The 19,012-nt window shown below is 38.1% G+C and overlaps 1 protein-coding gene across 1 annotated transcript; it reads right to left on the bottom strand.

The window, feature by feature from the left end:
* Positions 1–1,291: 1,291 nt before the first annotated feature.
* Positions 1,292–8,030, bottom strand: LOC118277354 (tubulin beta-1 chain). Its single transcript, XM_035596112.2, has 2 exons — positions 7,862–8,030; positions 1,292–2,996 (listed from the first exon to the last, which is right to left on the bottom strand). Exons 1-2 carry the CDS (start codon positions 7,916–7,918, stop codon positions 1,707–1,709), a joined length of 1,347 nt encoding a protein of 448 aa, XP_035452005.1. The 5' UTR covers positions 7,919–8,030; the 3' UTR covers positions 1,292–1,706.
* Between the last annotated feature and the right edge of the window lie 10,982 nt (positions 8,031–19,012).

Genomic DNA, 19,012 nt, shown 5'->3' with positions numbered 1-19,012 from the left:
ACACTCTCTCTCGCCTCGCCCAAGGCGGGAGAAGTAATTGGGTGATTAACCCCATCAAAAAAAAAAAACTCTTAAAATAATTGTTTATCTGTTTCTAAAAACATTAATATACCAAGAAATTACTTATAGGTCAGCTGTATGAGCCATATTGTTCCCGTGAAGTCATTCCCGATGATCCAGTTGCGGTCAGCGGTCGGCGGCAGATCCTCGATGACTGATGCATCTCAAGCTCACAAACACACAATGAGTAACTTGATGGGCATTTGTTTATTAACTTATTGTTAAGTATTCAGCCATCGGCATTGAGTTTTGTTTTAAAATAAAACCTCTTCCATTAATCCTCCCTTGTTAAACTTGTTTTACGTGTTTTTAAATCTATAGCTTATAAAAAAGTCTTTTAAAATTAGAATCTGTCAAAATGTTGACAGATGTATATTTGTTAGGAGGTTACAGATACAAGCCTAGGTAAGTGTTTTAGCATTCATATATTACTTAGATTGTGTATTGTGTAGTAGTCTAGCAATCTGAGTCATAATCATATTTTAAACTTGACATTCGACCTCCATTAAACAAAAAAACATGTCAATCTGTCTTCTGTGAAGTGATTTAGCTCAGCCTTCACGAAGGTCCATAAGAAAACCGCGAACAAAATCATTCATTGAACACAACAACACGGCAATCTTAATAAGAATGTCACACAAACCCACATGACATAAGTTGTTTATTATGACGAATAATAATGACATCACCGCGTTATCACCTGACCAATTTAAATTGATACCTCTCGGTCCTCTCATAATCGTTTATTAGTACAAATAGAGGTTATAACGGGAATTGACAGCGGCCACTTAAAATGGCCGCCGTATAAGTGCATTTCTAAATTTAGACCAAGGCGATGATGTCAGGTGTATTCTGCCTAGTTTTTGTTGCTAACCTACTATGTCGAACATTCAGTCTTGAATGCGTATTTTTGGGAATTTTAACTAGTGGAGTTTATTGTTTGTAATTTATTATTTGAATGCGTTTAATGTTCGTGTAGGTCCGTCATATTTGGACCAGAGATAAGGTATTTATTATCGGTAGATTATATAATGGATTACAGATACAAAAGTTGTTTGTTTGTCGTGCTATAAAGTGTTTTCTTGTTGTTATCAAGATAGGAGTTTGGCTGTTCTTAACCTTCATCGAAGTCATTCGATACAAGGAATTCATTTTCCATGAAGGAATGACGTAAGTGTTGTCCACCTTGCTGGTGCTGATTCAAGGAGCCGATAGCAAGAAAACAAAGTGATAAATAAAAATCTTTATTATATACATTAAATTATATTGTTGAAAACAATTTGTAATCGTAATAAAACTTCGGTTATTGAAGCACTCTATGATTTGTCTTGTATGCCTGTTTGAAGACATTCTAACTTTATCATAAATACATAAAGAGTGTCATCAGCCTTAGAAATGTTCAGATCTTGCTCTCAACGAGGCCAGGCATGGAATCTCTAGGAATGTATATGTATACAATTACATAATATATGCCCACGAGTCACATAATGTCAAATCCGGGGTTTTAGTCGTGCATTCTGTTAAAAGTTAGAAAGCATGTCTTTTCATTCAATACACATCGTAGGAATCATTAATGTTACTTAAACGTAAAGTAACGAGTAAAATACAATGGCAATGTACTATGTGGGTGGCAGTGCGAGCGCCCTCTAGTGGTGCTCGTCCAGCTCCTGCTCCTGCTCCTCGTCGAACTCTGCGTCCTCGTCGGCGGTGGCCTCCTGGTACTGCTGGTACTCGGACACCAGGTCGTTCATGTTGCTCTCCGCCTCGGTGAACTCCATCTCGTCCATGCCCTCGCCAGTGTACCAATGCAAGAAAGCCTTGCGCCTGAACATAGCGGTGAACTGCTCCGAGATGCGCTTGAACAGCTCCTGGATGGCGGTCGAGTTGCCGATGAAGGTGGCGGCCATCTTGAGACCACGGGGCGGGATGTCGCACACGGCGGTCTTCACGTTGTTGGGGATCCATTCGACGAAGTACGACGAGTTCTTGTTCTGGATGTTGAGCATCTGCTCGTCGACCTCCTTCATGGACATGCGGCCACGGAAGATGGCGGCCACGGTGAGGTAGCGGCCGTGGCGGGGGTCGCACGCCGCCATCATGTTCTTGGCGTCGAACATCTGTTGGGTGAGCTCGGGCACGGTGAGGGCGCGGTATTGTCTGCTTCCGCGGGAGGTGAGGGGAGCGAAACCAGGCATGAAGAAGTGGAGACGGGGGAAGGGAACCATGTTGACGGCAAGTTTGCGGAGATCAGCGTTCAACTGACCGGGGAACCTGAGGCAGGTGGTGACACCGGACATTGTGAGGGAGACCAAGTGGTTGAGATCACCGTAGGTGGGTGTGGACAGTTTCAGCGTGCGGAAGCAGATGTCATATAGGGCCTCGTTGTCGATACAGTAAGTTTCGTCTGTGTTTTCTACGAGCTGGTGGACTGAGAGAGTCGCATTGTAGGGTTCGACGACGGTGTCTGATACTTTGGGTGAGGGGACGACTGAGTATGTGTTCATGATTCTGTCGGGGTATTCTTCGCGGATCTTTGAGATCAGGAGTGTACCCATACCAGAACCGGTACCACCGCCAAGTGAGTGTGTGAGCTGGAATCCTTGTAAGCAATCGCATGATTCCGATTCTTTGCGTACAACGTCCAGTACTGAGTCGACTAGTTCAGCGCCCTCGGTGTAGTGTCCCTTGGCCCAGTTGTTGCCGGCGCCGGACTGTCCGAACACGAAGTTGTCCGGTCGGAAGATCTGTCCGAAGGGTCCCGAGCGCACCGAGTCCATGGTACCGGGCTCGAGGTCGACCAGGATGGCGCGGGGCACGTACTTGCCGCCGGAGGCCTCATTGTAGTATACGTTGATGCGCTCCAGCTGCAGGTCGGAGTCGCCATGGTAGGCGCCGGTGGGGTCGATGCCGTGCTCGTCCGAGATGATCTCCCAGAACTGGAACAAAAGTAAACCGTTAGCGGAACGAAAGCAGTGGTGTAGTGCGCGCGGTGTAGAATGCAGTCAATTAAGATGCCTACACGAAAGCTCTTGGCGCACTATTTGTAAGTGCGCCGACGTTACTTTCCAACCGGTTCCGTGTCGCGGCACAACATCTCGGGAGAGTGTCGTCCCTAGCGAGTTGCAATCGAGGTCCAGTGGACACTCGCGATTCTATTCAGATGTACTTTAGGTTATAAAGCTCAATGAACCGTCGTAAAAGGTACACAGGATACATAATGCATCATTAATGAACGCTCGGCTTCGGGAAGGGTTACGCAAGACAATGGCGCGAGTTATGACAGCGGTACAATGGCTCGCCGGCGACGGCCGACGCCCACGTCCTGCCGTATTTGGTTTATCTCGCCGTATAAGCGGAGAATGTCTCGAACGACTGGCTTTATTAGCATTCAATTTTTCGATGCCTCTTGAAATCTGCGACCTGATTTCAGGGCTGGCGGCCATATGGTCGCCGAAATTTCGCAATAAAACAATTACTGCTTGTTTATTTTCGAGAATAAAGTACCTATTATCGCTATGGCCGGCGGATGTGTGCAATTAGTTGACGTAATCGCCACTCCTACCAATTTGGTGATCAGAAGTCGGAACCGATTTTTAAGAGTCGAAACATTGCCTCGCGATATCATCAGGACTTAGCAAGTCACAAAGCTCTCCGCGTCGTAAATCAATTTGTGAACGCTTACGTAATTCGTTAGACTGCTGGTGAAAATAGTCAGCAACACAAGGCTGATGTTGTCGTGCTGTTAGAGCATTAACATTCAGCGGCGTGTGCGCCTCGGTCCTGGTGATGTCATCCGCGAGTGGGCACAACTCGACATGTACATATATGGTAATATGACTAACATGGCCGCCTTTTTGGTTCAGGGTTTAACTTCGACTCTTGTTTATTTAGTGTGTGTGTTTAAATTAACTCGAGTCCTTATGAGGCGCTCGGTATTTTTAGATTGAATCGATTTTCATTTTGGTTCAGATGAGTTCTTTAGCATTTCCAAATTAAGATCGGCGAATTATATGGATTTATCATCAAATTCTTTAAAATCATTTATGATGCCATAAATGGTTTCAATAAAAACTTTATTAGTTTACGTTTTGGGCTTTTTAATTACATTCCAACCACCTACAGCTTTATAATAGCAAAAATGAAAGAACTCCTAATCTAGCAAATTACAATTTAAGAGATATTCGTGCAGATTATTGCAAAAAAGCCTCAGTACATGTCAATTTATCATGACTTTCATAGATGACATTGTAATGATTTTTAATAACAGCGAAAAGTGAAAGGCTGCAAGAGCTGCTTTCTTAGTAACTAGATAGAGCAGGCAAGTTGAAAGTATCGTGTGAACAAACGAAGGGAAACTATGGCCTCTGTGTAATGGTTCCATGCTCGTAATACTATTACCATTGTGTTTGATTTCACCTTACACCCGTTCTCAATGTGTCTGACTTTCGAAGATGACGTGCTCCAAGCATCTTTTGTTACACCGCATAGTGCTCAATTTCCATTAACATTAGATCTGCGAGACGCAGCTACGTCGGCAATATGAATCTAATCTTCACTTCAATTTATTTTCGTTATAATACTCGGTATCGAATGCGTAGCAATCAATTTTAGAGCTTGCGAATTTTGGAGTTCATTGCTCGAGAATTTGCCACAGTCTGCCGTGGCTATAGTTCTACTGTAATCTGTAGTTTCCTGCAGTTAATCCCTGCGAGATATAGATGGTGTTATAGTTATGGAGTAGCGGTACTCCGCGCATGCACCAAGTCATGGCGAACTACGTCTATGGTAGTTATTTATAAGTGGGCATCGACCGACAGCTGGCGGGTCGTTCAACCCTGCAATCTCTCTTTGCCAAACGCTTGATAAGATAACAACTCACTTGGATTCAATTACGAATGAGAAAGGCCAGATCTTAATGGGCATCTTAAACAGTTTAGGCTCAATTTGTCCGGCTTTATTGATTGCATTTTATAGTTGCTGTAAACATTCCGTTTTGTTCTCTCGTAAAATTGGAAATTGGTCGTGAAATCGTTTTGTTAATGTGGCTCTTTATTCCTTCCTTTTTTATCGTCTCATGTTTCTTTATGTTTGACATTATTGTATATTATTCTAACTGTTGTTTGAAAAAGGTCATGGATGCAAATAAATCACTTTTAAAATGACACACAATACTACTATGCTTATAAAAATATGTTGACGTCACCAGCAATTTTCTCGGCCAGCGAACGGATCAAATTATTCGCTAGTCTGTCTGAGTTTTCAAACTGCCAGACTGACTACTATAGGGATGAGTAATATTATTTTACTCATTTGTTTTGCCAACAAACTTTTTGCTGTTCCAGCCAGTTTCAAGGCTTGCTTGATGTGTACACATCATTAGTTGCTAGGCAATGATGTCATTATATTATATGTACGAGGATAAAAAATATACAACTATGACCAAATTTAAATGGAATTTCCTTTAACCTACACAAAACCTACATTGTAAAATATTTTCAAAATGGCCACTCTTCATAATGAAGCTGTTAACACAGCTGTTACAAATATTCCTGTAGTTATATCTGACTGCCATACAAATACTTGGAGTGCATGAATCATTTTCTGAGTAACAAATGTTTTAAGACATAAATAGTCATGAGCTGGCTCAATCAATAACAATCCGAGTTTGAATATCGGAACTCTTTGCTGCAATCCATCTTTAGCTTATGAAAGGTACTGGCTGATGAATGCGTTCCAATTTTAAGTTTCTTTTTGATGTTGGTAGTACTGTGTTGATGTTCTTATTTTGAGCTTTAGGAAATTTATTTGATCTTGTTTTTGGTTTCGAAATAAAAGAGGTACGATATCACTGCATTCAATTTGAATGCTTCAGTGGTGAGTAAAGTTTTAAAATACGGATGCTTCAGTGTTTTACAAGAAATGAATGTCTTCTGACCAAAGAACGTCCTACGCTTGGTTACTCAGTATCTAATGCCAATTAATAACATTAATGCTTCCAAAATTAGACACGAAATGTAAGAAGGCTCGCTGGAGCGTAGACAATAAAATTTACTGTTAAATTCAATCCGGAATCGCTTCGTCTTACATTGTCTTGATTGAATTGAAAACGCGAGAGATTGATGACTTGTAATTGACCTCAATTTGTTACAATCGCATTTTCCACCGGCTTGAATGCTGACACACCTTATGCATAGTATCATGCCCTTCTTGCATGATTATATTCTATTTATTTAATAGATGGGCTACTATTACCAAGAAACTTTATTCTATCTTGTCTAACCATTGTGAGAAGGAATAAAAAAATCAAAAGTGGTTTGAATTTCGAAAACAGGAACAAGCATAGTTTATTGTTTCCTTCCAGCCATGTCTTTATTAACAATCCTAAGTTTGAATTTGGAACGGAAAGGCCTTATAAGTCTGAAATACCTATAAAAATAGCGAATTGTAGTTTTTAAAGTAGATGTAAGTGTGTGAATGTTAGAATCAAAGTTCTTTTCAAAATGGAGGCGTTAAACAGTCATTTTACTCTACCGTGATATTCATGCAGCAACGCTGACTAGTTTCACCTCAGTATTTGATAAGAAAGTATTATAATTACCGGTAATTTGCAAGCTAAGTAGCTTAGCTAGTTATCTGAGTAACGTCCATGTTATCGGGCAAAGACTAAAGACAGCCGCGGATTTAAAAAATGCCGGCTAAATTGATATTTGTGGTAGCTTTTCGAAATTTAAATCTGTACTTTTGTAGAATATTCAGCTAGTATTCTCAAGACTGTGTGCTGTTGAATATAAATGGGCTGAATATAGAATTATTAGCTGTCGGACGATCTCAGACTACAATCCGTTACTATTGTGTATTCAACAACAATTTCCAAGCAAATTCACAAGATGATCGAATCAACTTTTATAACATTTTATAATCGTGAGCCGGATACAAGAAATTGTGAAAGGAGGTCTTAATACAAGCTGTCAGATCATCTGTCAAAATATAATTTAAAAAAATACTCCTTTTTATAGTCAAAGCGTTCATAAAGACGGATTTATGATTGCTAATCAAGTTTGTTTCAACCCAAACAAGTATTTGTTATTTAGATTAATGCTAAAACTATTAGAATCTAAACCAGTTTGAGTAAAACCTTCTTGCTTGGACCAATGATATTGTACCACATACGGCTGTATAAGTAAACGCCATTGCCTGTTTTAGAATGTCATTTAAATACCTACGTGAGTATTTATGCTACGTACATACTTTCTAGAAACTTGTACCTACTTGAGTTATCAGAATTTTGTCGAATCTGAATATTTATATTTATTTAGATAATAAATTCGCCGGCATAGTAACATTTCTCTTACGTTAAGATAATAGTACCTTTATATTTGGCTTTACGATTGCGATTGTCCTCTTGCCATTGTCAGTTTGACCCCCCGATAAAAATACAGCTAATCTAAATTACACACGTTTACAATAACTAGGTGCATATATTGAGGTCATGCGCGTAGGGGATGACAGTTGCCCTCCTTACCGGTGCGTTCGAGCGTGAAATATTACCGTTCTGTCATTGTCTATTCCCGAATTATGAACGGAGCTATGCAACAACACAGCAGTTTACCGGTCGACCCAGATTCATTACGAAAATTAACTAAACAATGGTATTTCTTGGTCCATTATAACTTATACAGCAGACTAACATTACATCGAGTACAATAATTCTCATTGTAAGTAGCGGGTTCTCTAGTAGAGACCGTTACCAACGGTTAGATGGCCGGGAATCTATAGAAACAAAACAGGAGATAGAACATACCTTAGCTCCAATCTGGTTACCGCACTGGCCGGCCTGGATGTGCACGATTTCCCTCATATTTGATTATTAAAAAATACTTTGTAATAAATAACTTAAACACTATACGCGGCTCTCGCACTACACAACTCGCAGATTTGATCAGCCGGCCGGCCCGGTGGGGATTTTTGAGGCCCGCTTCGCCTCCGCGCTGCGGCCGGATCGCGGGCTCTGATTGGTGGATCGCAGCCGCATGTTGCCAACTTCACGACACGCGAGACGCTTATCAATTTGAAATTGGAATCATCCTACAATTCTATGTATGGATATTGTCGCGAATGTATTGATGCTCGTGTATTTAGACACGTCTGTTTTTTGTTTGCGATAAGGTGTGACCGCGGCCGCGGCGCCGGGTTTCAACTTTAATTTATTAATATTTTTGGTTCCGTTTGACATGACATCGTGTCGGGGTGTGATCCCGCGTGTTGCCGGGATAGTTTCGCGATAGTTTACACACCCTATGTTCACGGGTTACAGCCCCTAAGCACGTAAGCTGTTTGTTCGATAATACCAGCCGGCATGTAACTAGGCGTGAATCACACTTGCCTGCCGTGTAATCATATAATCAACGTAGCTGGATGTGTTTATTTATTACAATTTGGTAGCACATAAAGTTTTTAGCAAGACAAATATGAAATTTTCATGAATATTGATACAAAATATTAATATACAGGTTGGTTCCCTTGGTTACAATACAATAATCGATTATACTTTATCAACAACTATCTGTTTATGTTGTTTTTAATGCATTAAGTATTAGGTAGGTATGATTATTTATGTGTTTATTTTTAATTGAGATTCTATCTAATCTGGTTCTGAAATTTTTAGTAGGTACTCGGAATTTGCATTAAGGTCAGGGGGGCTAATGCCGGCATAGTTTTTTTTTTACTCACATTCGAGTCTCCGTATCGGATGAACGTGTTGATGTATGATCAATGATATGGTCTCATCGAAATGAGAATCTATTAAGCTTTGAAATGCCGGGACCTTTTTTAATTAAATTGTCGCCAGTGCCAGGATATTAACTGTTTTTTAAAATTTGAGCAGTAGACGGATTTTCCCTTCTAAAATCGGAAAAATCCGTCATAATCGAAGAATTTATTGAAATCTTTAATTGTTTTAATAAAATACGTATTTGTAATATACTTCTGTAAGTGACAATGAATTCTGTGTTTCACAATCTTTAAAATAACGTCTCGTTCTGGTTAAATACGTAAAAATCATTTTTAGGGGCTATTTCGGCATGTTTAAGCCAACAGGGGTGGTCAACATATTTTAGTGGAGCGTTATCATCTCATTTGTTAAATAGGTACTTGTTAAATAAGTACCGCTATTTACGAAAATTATGATTTTACTCCTTATACAACAGTACAAAACATTGGGTGATTCGATTTTTGAGTATACACTTATATACACATATACATTTAAAAACATCCCAAAGTAACATATTCTTGTAAAATAAACATATTAATGATGAAGACGGCGCAGATGAAGTAAACTAAACTTAAGATTAACGTACACAGAAAAATATGTAATTGTCTTGTTAAGGTCGTTTTAATTTACAAATCGTTTTAATTCAATCAAAAACTTAAAACCTATCAAAATCAAATGGTATTTTAAAACAATATTGTGGTGGCAATTATTCTGTAAATGTTACACACAAAAAAGATTTACGATCTCTGTAATGGGGCAAATTCGTCGTATGATGATTTTGCCCCATTCAAAACAGACGGAATTATGCACTTAATCATTTCGAGGTTACAAATTTGTTACGTTAAATAATCTGATCATTGGTAGCGTTATCTTGCAAAGAAATACACTGAAGATAAAAAACGACCCTACACTATATATATTGAATTCATTCGACACTGTAAATAACATAATTTTAAACTTATCTTCAAAAATACAGGAGCGTAGGGCACTTGCATTTCACTTTAAAAACGTAAGTAAACTTTGTAGACTGTTTTACCCGTTTTTATAGCGCCTAACGCCAATCTGATGAATTTTATTTATAGTTAAAAGTAATGTTGTTTTACCGACCGTATTACAAACGCTGTAACTCGACTGTAAGGAGCGTTATTTCAAGTAGACGGTTACGCCCCATAGACGGAATATGCCACCCTGACCTTAATTAAAGATACACTCGATTAGATTTAGATATCCTGGGTATAGTTGGATGTAAGAGGTCGGTTAAAATACTAAAGTGAATTTAAAATACAAAATTGAATTTCCTCTTCATTTTAGGTACCGAATTATGCTGATAACTCCTACAAATTAATACAAAGAACCTCAAAGAAATGTTTTCCTCAATAATATACTAGGCGTCTAATTATTTTTAAGGTATAAGCCGGTAAACGAGCATACGGATCACCAGGTTGTAAGCAATCGCCGCCGCCCATGGACACCCGAAACACCAGAGGTGTTACAAGTGTGTTGCCGGCCTTTTGGGGATTAGAATTTATGGGTTGTTTGGGAATCGGGAATTGGGAATATTGGGAAGAGGGTTAATTGGTCCTCAGGTCACCTAAATCATTCAACGAAACACATCGCAAGCGTTGTTTCACATCAGTTTTATGTGAGGCCGTGCTATCACTCCGGTCGAACCGGCCCATTCGTAATATCGTCGTGACAATAAACCACCCCGTTCCTATTCCTTTTTCTCGCCAGAAATATAGTTAAACATAAATTAATAAACCATTAAACAATATTTCTCAAAGATTTACATAAACACAGTACCTATACCACTTGTGTCCTTAGCATGTTTTACATCTACCGAACTCAAGGTGACATGATGTGAGTCAAGCTAGAGAATGTCACATTATTAACTTTTTCCTCCATTTTATAATAAAAGTAATATATAAATACTAGTTGTACGTGAGCAATAGTTTTATTTAAGACGAGGTAATTAAAGGAAATTGTCTGTAATATGTTTGTTGAGAGAGATAATTGGGTCGCAGGCCTACTTTTGTATGTCAGTGGGTCGATCAGCCCTATTATACTATCCTGTGGAAAACGGATCATGTTCTGTTTTAATAATCTACATACCTTTATTTCGTAGCTCAAATATCTACACTAGAGGACTGACCGACAGACAGATATTTTGTTTTTTTTTTTATATTGTAATATTTGCTTTGACGTTCAAAAGTGTCTTCCTGGTCTATTTGAAATAAATCATTTTGACGTTGACTCTTTAGGCCTTTTGACAACGTTACAGGTTACCGTAACTCCGGCTTAAAGTAGGAGAAGGAACGGGGTGGTTTTTAGTCAGTAAGAGTCTGACATTCCCTCTCGCGATACTCAAAGCGGGAGAAGACTTTGGAGCATTTTTGCTCAAAAAAAAAAACGCCTTTGATCATTCATTAGTTTTTGGAGTCTTAACCAGATTTGGCTAACCGTTATAACCGATTTAAAATGGATAGAGAGACATAAAACATGCCACAATAATAGCTACATTGTCCGATCAACATAATCTTTAATATTGTAGAACAAATAAGGACTCGTTAGTCAGTACCTTAACCACAAGCCCACAGTTACCACAGAGCATGAAGTAAGTAGTTAATACATCCAATTTATGAATGCAAAGGTCTACTCAGCTGTTTGTTTGATTTCCATCATGTTAACCTGCTGCTATCTGCTGGAATAGTTTCGCTTACTTCTGAATAAATGCGTTCTTTCGTAATACTTTCTTGTAGTTCGCTCTACTAGTTTCGAGTCACAGAGGGACTCTTCATCATGAGCAGCGTGCGCAGACGTGGTGACGTCGCGCAGCCTACGTAGTAGAAGTGGCTAGCTTTTCTTAGCTCCTTTCTTGTACGTCTCTGTCCCACAACAGTTACAGTTATTATAAAAATATATTTAAGGTTATAGGGATTTTACTATAATCCCCTCACTTAGCATGCAGCTTGGAGATCGTGTAGAAGATAGTGCTGCTCGTAGCTCGCGATTATGCGCTCCGATGTGGCTTGAAACACGTCGAACTTCCTTGAAGTATACCTATATGTATTGTAAGGGAAAGACCTAACCGGTTTCCTAAAGATAGAGCATGTAGGTATTAATTAAAAACTTATGATTTGGTATTATTGACCTAACCAGGTTCCTAAATTTAGAGTGTATATTGAAGGATCCTTAAAAACTTACGATTTTGTTTGATTTCAAAATGAACGAAAGTCGCATTTTAAATCCAGCTAGCAATAAAATAGGCGGTCTATAACGGGACCTAAGCAGTTTGGTTTACAAAAGGAGTGATTATGAGCGATGGCTCGAAGGCGTGAGATGGTAACAGCAGATTAAGTGTAATTTGAATTGACATTATCATTCGCGAGCAACTGGTTTATGATGTTGTATGAAGGCTTAATCTGTGAATGGGTAAGTAGAGGTGCAGATGGTCATGGTATAATCGTATAGTCCGGAGTAAAACATTAATTGTGAGTTAGTTATCTGAGTTGAGCTCTGATGTGCCTGAAAGGTTTAAAAATAAAAATATACAATACCTACTACTTTGCCCAGCCATCATATTTTATTTTTGTAGTATAGACGAATCACCTGATGGTAAGCAATCGCCGCCGTCAATGGTCACCATAAACTCCAAAGGCGTTACAAGTGCGTTGTCGGCCTTTTGGGGGTTAGGAATTTAAGGGTTGTTGGGGAATCGGAGAATGGGAATATTGGGAATGGGGGTAATTAATAATTGCGCACTTCTAAGGTATTTTTCATAATCTATTGAAATAAACTATATGCTTGTCTAGAATTTTGAAGTTAAAAATGGTTTGCCTGACTTAAGAATCGAACCTGAGACCTTAAACTCGTCAAGTTCCTACACAATCTCTTGAATAATAAAGCAGTCACTTTAAAGTAGGTTAAAAGTAATACGATCAACTACAATGACTACTAGATAAAGTTATTAATCTTACATTTAATGATAGTATCAATGAGACCACCCACGCGGGCTTGGCACTCCACACGATACCTAATAAGTGCAGTCCATGAGCGGACATGTGAATTAATTTGTTATTCACTTATTACGAATTGTTTATTTATCTATTGTACTGGTGAAGGGGGTAAGCTGTGATGGTAACAGTAATTTAATACATTTGTTACTACTCCTGATCTTCTCTTTTTCTTGGGTGTCGGAAACCCTGACTCCTCCTGACAGGGAGCAGTGAGAGCAACAGTTTTGTTACTACTCCTGATCTTCGGGGTCGGAAAACCGGGCTTAGGGAGAAGGTAAAATGGTTTAAAATTGCGATCTTCAAATGTCTCCAATATACATGAGAAGTGTGAAAATTACAGCCCACACAACATAAAAGGGTTTGCCTTTTTATGTCTTGTGGGTCCATGGTTCAACAATAAACTGTCTCGCTGTTGATGACTATGTTATTAAAAAAACATTTAAGTAAAGAATGTTAAAGAATTTCTAGATTAAAAAGCTCAACTGAAACAGTATGTGATTCCTTATCTTATTTAAAACTCACTCTCCTACTGTCCTAGCCACAGAAATATCCCGGAGCTGCGGACTACCTAGCGGGTTACCGAGACTCTGACTCGAAAAGCAGGAGTAGGGTGGTTTTTAGTCAGTAAGAGTCTGACATTCCCTCTCGCCTCGCCTAAGGCAGGAGAAAGAAGAAGAAGGTTTAAAAAATGCCACAGAAATATTATATCCGTAGTCCTAGTACTTGTGTTTTACCTCTTTACTTAGGAAAAGGACAAAATATTCATAAAAGGAAAAATCCGTGTACTAACAAACCTATACAAAGTTCTTACTAATATAATATGATGTCAAGGACAGATGTGTCTCATCCGATGATGTTCATAGAAGTCAATAAATAGATGACTAAACAACTCCTTTGTGGTCAGTGGGTGCATCAAAATAACCTATTATTTAGGTCACAAACTGAGAATGAAGTTAGGCATAGAGTTAAAATAAATATTGTTTAAGGTACTTCGTTAGGTACCAAGAAATACATTGTGTTTTTGTTTTGTTCATATAACGTTACCTATATGTATACATTAGTGTATAATTTCTTTGTAGACAAGGGTAATGAAATATCAAGGTATAAGTGTTGGAATACGTTCGTAAGTAAAGAAAAATAGAATAAAAAACATTTATTTATTTACTACTATTACTTTTGCCCGCGTCTTCACCCGCGTGGATAATGGAAGATGTGTCTTGCAACTAGGAGAAAGTGGGTGTTTTGTTTTTTTTTAGACGGGCTTCACACTAATCTTTTTTCCTGTATCGTGGGTGCGTTTACAAACATAAATATGACACCAAGACTCTTGCTCCGTGCGGGAATCGAACCCGCTACACGTTGCACGGCAGTCAGCTGCCCAGCCACCACGCCAACCGCAGACGAATATGGGCACGCCACCGCTAAAACAAATAACAGATGTTATACTACTTTTTACTCGACATTGAAATAAGTATACTTTTAGAATTTTAAACAAATACCAGAGAATATATTCTCTAGCTGAATATTTACTATATTTTTTCCTCTTTCGAATTGAACTGTCCAGAAAAAAACACAAAATGTTAACGACGTCATTATCCTCAACCAAAAGTTAACAATTCTGCCGATTGAAACACAAAATTTGGTTTCAGTAAATTAAGCTGTGACACTGTTCTCAACCAATCCAATAAAAATAAGGATGATAATAGGATACCACGATGCTTAATAACGCGGGAGAATAATGATTTGTTAAAGAAAAGTTAAAGTTTTCTGAAAAATCACCCCTGTGATTCATTTTGAGTTCATAAACCTATCCAGCCAGCGTGAGTGCACATAGCCCGGTATTGATCCCTGCAGTGCGCACCGACCATACTCTACACTGTGTACCTATGTATACTTAGACCACACCTAGTGCATCTGTGTGAGTAGCGTACTGCGCATGTCAGCGTTGCAAGGGAGTTGCATTGGGGGCAACGACCTGAGTGTCATAAAATTGAGACGGTTTTAGTTGAAGTTTTTGGCTATTTGACTTTTATTTGAGCATACATACATATTATAACTTCACGTCTGTCTCCCATGGTGGTAAACAGTGACAATGGAACGCCAATTGCTCTTTCGTTTCATCAACAGTCATCAGTCTTTTCATGCATGCTCGTCGGTTAAGAGTACTTTACGGACATATATCGACGAGATTGGCGATATATTAAAGAAGGGCCAAATTATTTGAGCAAAACATACAAATTATACTTATCCTTAATTAATATTTGGCCAAGCAATTAAGCACAGACAAGCGGCGGTCATTTAGTTTCAAATTGACACTGTTTGAAGAAACTTGCATCGGTTAGGCAGTAATTTTAAATATCATATCGACTTTTATTCCTCAAAGAGGCAGGAGAATAATAACGGACTCCGTGCTACCTACCAGACTACTACGAAACACGAGAACCGATTGCTTGATAATAATTGTTAATGTTTAGCATCATCACCAACCAACCGATTTAAAGACAGCCATTTAAAAATTCTGTCTAACAATTTTGAAACAAAAATCAATAAAACTTTGCCTGCAGAAGAAATAAAATGGTGGTAGAAAAATTAGGTCGTATAAGACGCGGTATTGATTCCGCTGCGGTACTCTTGAAGTCTAGCTCAAACCGGGAGCGCTAAGCCTAGGTTACATAATGCGGTAAAAACGAGGATAATAATGTAGGCAGACTGGTAGGGACCGCATAATATTATGTCGAAATTCCTCTGGTATTTTTATTGGATCCTGGTGTGTCTAAAAACTGTGATCAAATACTTATAGACAGAGAGTAACATCCTTTCAAACTTCTAACTGTGATCCCAACCCAAGAGTGGGGATTATGCCAAGCCAATTGATTATATTTGATGTCAATATTCAGCAATGGACATATTCCGGCTGATAATTATGATGACTACTTGTTAGTTTTTTACAAAAAGAGCTTAATTTTATATGCTTAGAGCGCTTTTCCACCAGAGATGTGTTATGCTACGTTGCTGTGAATGCGATTGGTTTCCACCAATCATGTTCATTGGTACACATACACACCCACGTGTTAAAGTAAACACTTACCTTAGCTGTTGTGAGAAGTGCACACCACAGCAGGACTCAGCTAAGCCATGTTTTTTATATGGTAAGATGCGTGCTATGGATGGCTTCCTTACTATCGTATTCGTATTCGATATATCGTATACTCGAGCTGTTCATCTTACTCGCACAGCTACATAGCTTAGTATCAGTGGAAACGATCACCCGTTAAGCTTAGCTATTACATCTTCGTATAGCATAGCTACATAGCACATTTCTGGTGGAAAAGCACCCTTAGTGTGTGGACTCAAAACATAGTTAAGACCTCTAATATCCTTTAAATATTCAGATATAAGTACCAGTTATTAAAAATCAATAATACTTAATAGGCTACATACACTAATACTCTTGTAACATGTCATGGCCGGTCAGTCATTAAAAAACCAGCAGCTAGACATTAAGTATTCTGTCAAATAAGGCCGAGCCTCCACGAAGCGTCGTTTGGCGTTTGGTCAACAGCCTATAAGTGGCCACTGCTGACCAAAGGCCTCTTCTCACACGGAGATGGTTTGAGCATTAATCACCACGCTTGCTCAATGCGGGTTGGCGATTTCAAACTCATAATCAGAAATTATAAGCTCAAGTTTCCTCACGATGTTTCCTTCACCGTTTGTCAGTGGTGTCTAAATAATCTTAGAAAATACATATAAGTCGGAAAAAGTCACATTGGTACTTGCCGTTGGTAGGTTTCGAATTCTCATGCATGAGAAGCGGGGGTCTTAAGTCTCCGGGCCACCAATAGTTGGCTTAAAATTACCGCTTCATGAACAGTTTTCATTGGTTCTAAGCAAGATGTAAGCATTTGTCATATAGGCCGACTATTGTTTTTGTAGGTTGCATGCTTTCGTCAAATGCCGCGTCGTAGAGAAGACCTAACTAATCGATAAATGATAAATACTTATAAACCATTTGACCACGTAATTGTCAAATATGTACCTACAACAAATTGTTGATAAAAAACTGGAGACGAAATAGAATGAAGTTCATTCATTACTTATTCATGTATTCAAATTATAAGTTCAGTGAATAACAGAAGTTTATGGCCGTCTTAGTCAGGCGATTAAGTAAATATGAATTTGTTATGCCATATCAGATTTGTGAATAAATCTGTTGTTAAGAGTAATAGTACCTCTAAAATATAAGGCTGATATGTTTGTTAAAAGCTTAGTAAGCTTACAAATAGGTATTATGTACATCGTTATTTTGTTTTATGGAACAGGAGGCAAACGAGCAGACGGGGATGACACCAGATCAGAACAGAATAAGTTTTAAAAAGGAATATATAATAGTTCTTCTCTTAAAGGTTTGAAGGTCGTATTGTTTCGGAAATACCTACGTTGTTCAAATTTTCAGTGCTTCAGTATTAGTAATCACGATAAATGCAGAGCTGTTATTACTAAACAACTCCTATATACCAAGAATTAACTAAATACATAACAAACTTAGTCACTATTAGTTTGATTTACGAGAAAATGTGATGCAATCTAATTCAATGGCATTAACTAAGAGCCTGTGCTAGTGTTAGTTCTGAAAACTGATTCTACCAATACCAATTCAATTCCTTAACTCAATATTTCTAAAAGTTAAAACCATTCTAAAACTATTAATATTAATATTCTTCATTGTGTCAAACATTTGGCGCGAAAATGAGTCATAGATAAACTATAACATGGCGCGTTACCACAGATATATTACAATTAGCACAATATTTATTCAGCCAATATTTTCTCGGTGTGAAAAGAATAAATTAAATATTTAAAAAGACCTTCGACCAATAGGTAGTATGACGTAATGAAATGTCCTCAAGTATAAAAATATGGATTTATTTTTAAGTTATCATAATGATTTTATCATATACATTAGCGGCACCAAGTTTATTAAAATGTGATAAAAATAAGTAGATTGCTTATGAATTTGTTTTCAATTTTTGTCTACCGTGATGTCACATTTATTATAAAACGCTATTAAACTTTGTCAAAAGCGAAACAACTTCAAATGCAAAGCGAACAAGTCATAAACTTGAGATGAGAAGCAGAATGTTTTAAATTGAGTTTTCCTGTTTACTTCAACGCTGTTTTTAATTAAAAATTCCTTGTAATAATGAATGTCTAAAGGAGATCATTTTTTTGGGCCTTTTCTAAAAGTGGTCAACGAAAAAAAAGAACTTGTCATTTGGAGCTATAGTTAATATGACACTAAAGTTATACACGTTTGAAGATTCATCATTTTCATACATTTATTGTTTTCTATTCAAGGTCCTAGGAAACGCAAAATAATGATAGATATTGCCAGAATTAAATATATGAGGCAATTTTGATTATAATGCGAAATATCCGTCCGCGAGCATATAATGAAAGATTGGCAGACTCAAGACAATTGAGGAAATTGAGGAAACTTATTTCTCCATTATGTGTATGTATATGTATGTAATGTGTATTACATGTATTGTATGTATTGTATGTATTATATATTTAAATATGTACTATATATTGTATTGTATTCTTATATTATTATGTATTGTACATTGTATTCTTATATTTATTCTTTTGTGCCTGTGTTTTGGCTTCGCATCGATCCGCTTCATTTCTCTGCACTACCCTATGGTTGACTGTAAGAGAATGCCTTAAGGCATTAAGTCCGCCATTCACTGTATTTGTGATGAAGATATAAATAAATAAATAAATAAATAAATATGTTCGTGGATTTTCATTTGGTGGAACATCTTCAAATCTCTCCTCCCGTCCTAAGGGTAGTGGGAGGGAGTGCTAGACCAAAAACACTTGCATTTGATTCGATCATCCGATAGCTAATCAGTAGGTGCTATTAGAGTGATCAAGTAATGTCAACATCATAATAAACCGGTGCCCGCCATTACCGTAACCAGTCACACGAGTAGGCAGTAGGTATCGAGTGCCGGTGCTGCCAAATCATCAATTCTCGAGAACACCTACGTGTAAATCGATAATCGATGATCGTACCTTATTTGGGTTAAAATGTATAACTGTAGTGTTGGTTTTCTAATACATTTATAGTTTAATTGCTTTGTGTGATTAAGTCATTGTT

The sequence above is a fragment of the Spodoptera frugiperda genome, chromosome 10, assembly GCF_023101765.2.
Source record: "Spodoptera frugiperda isolate SF20-4 chromosome 10, AGI-APGP_CSIRO_Sfru_2.0, whole genome shotgun sequence".
Lineage (NCBI taxonomy): Eukaryota > Metazoa > Arthropoda > Insecta > Lepidoptera > Noctuidae > Spodoptera > Spodoptera frugiperda.
Note: the sequence above shows the minus strand (reverse complement) of the source record. Positions and strands in the feature narration are given on the sequence as shown.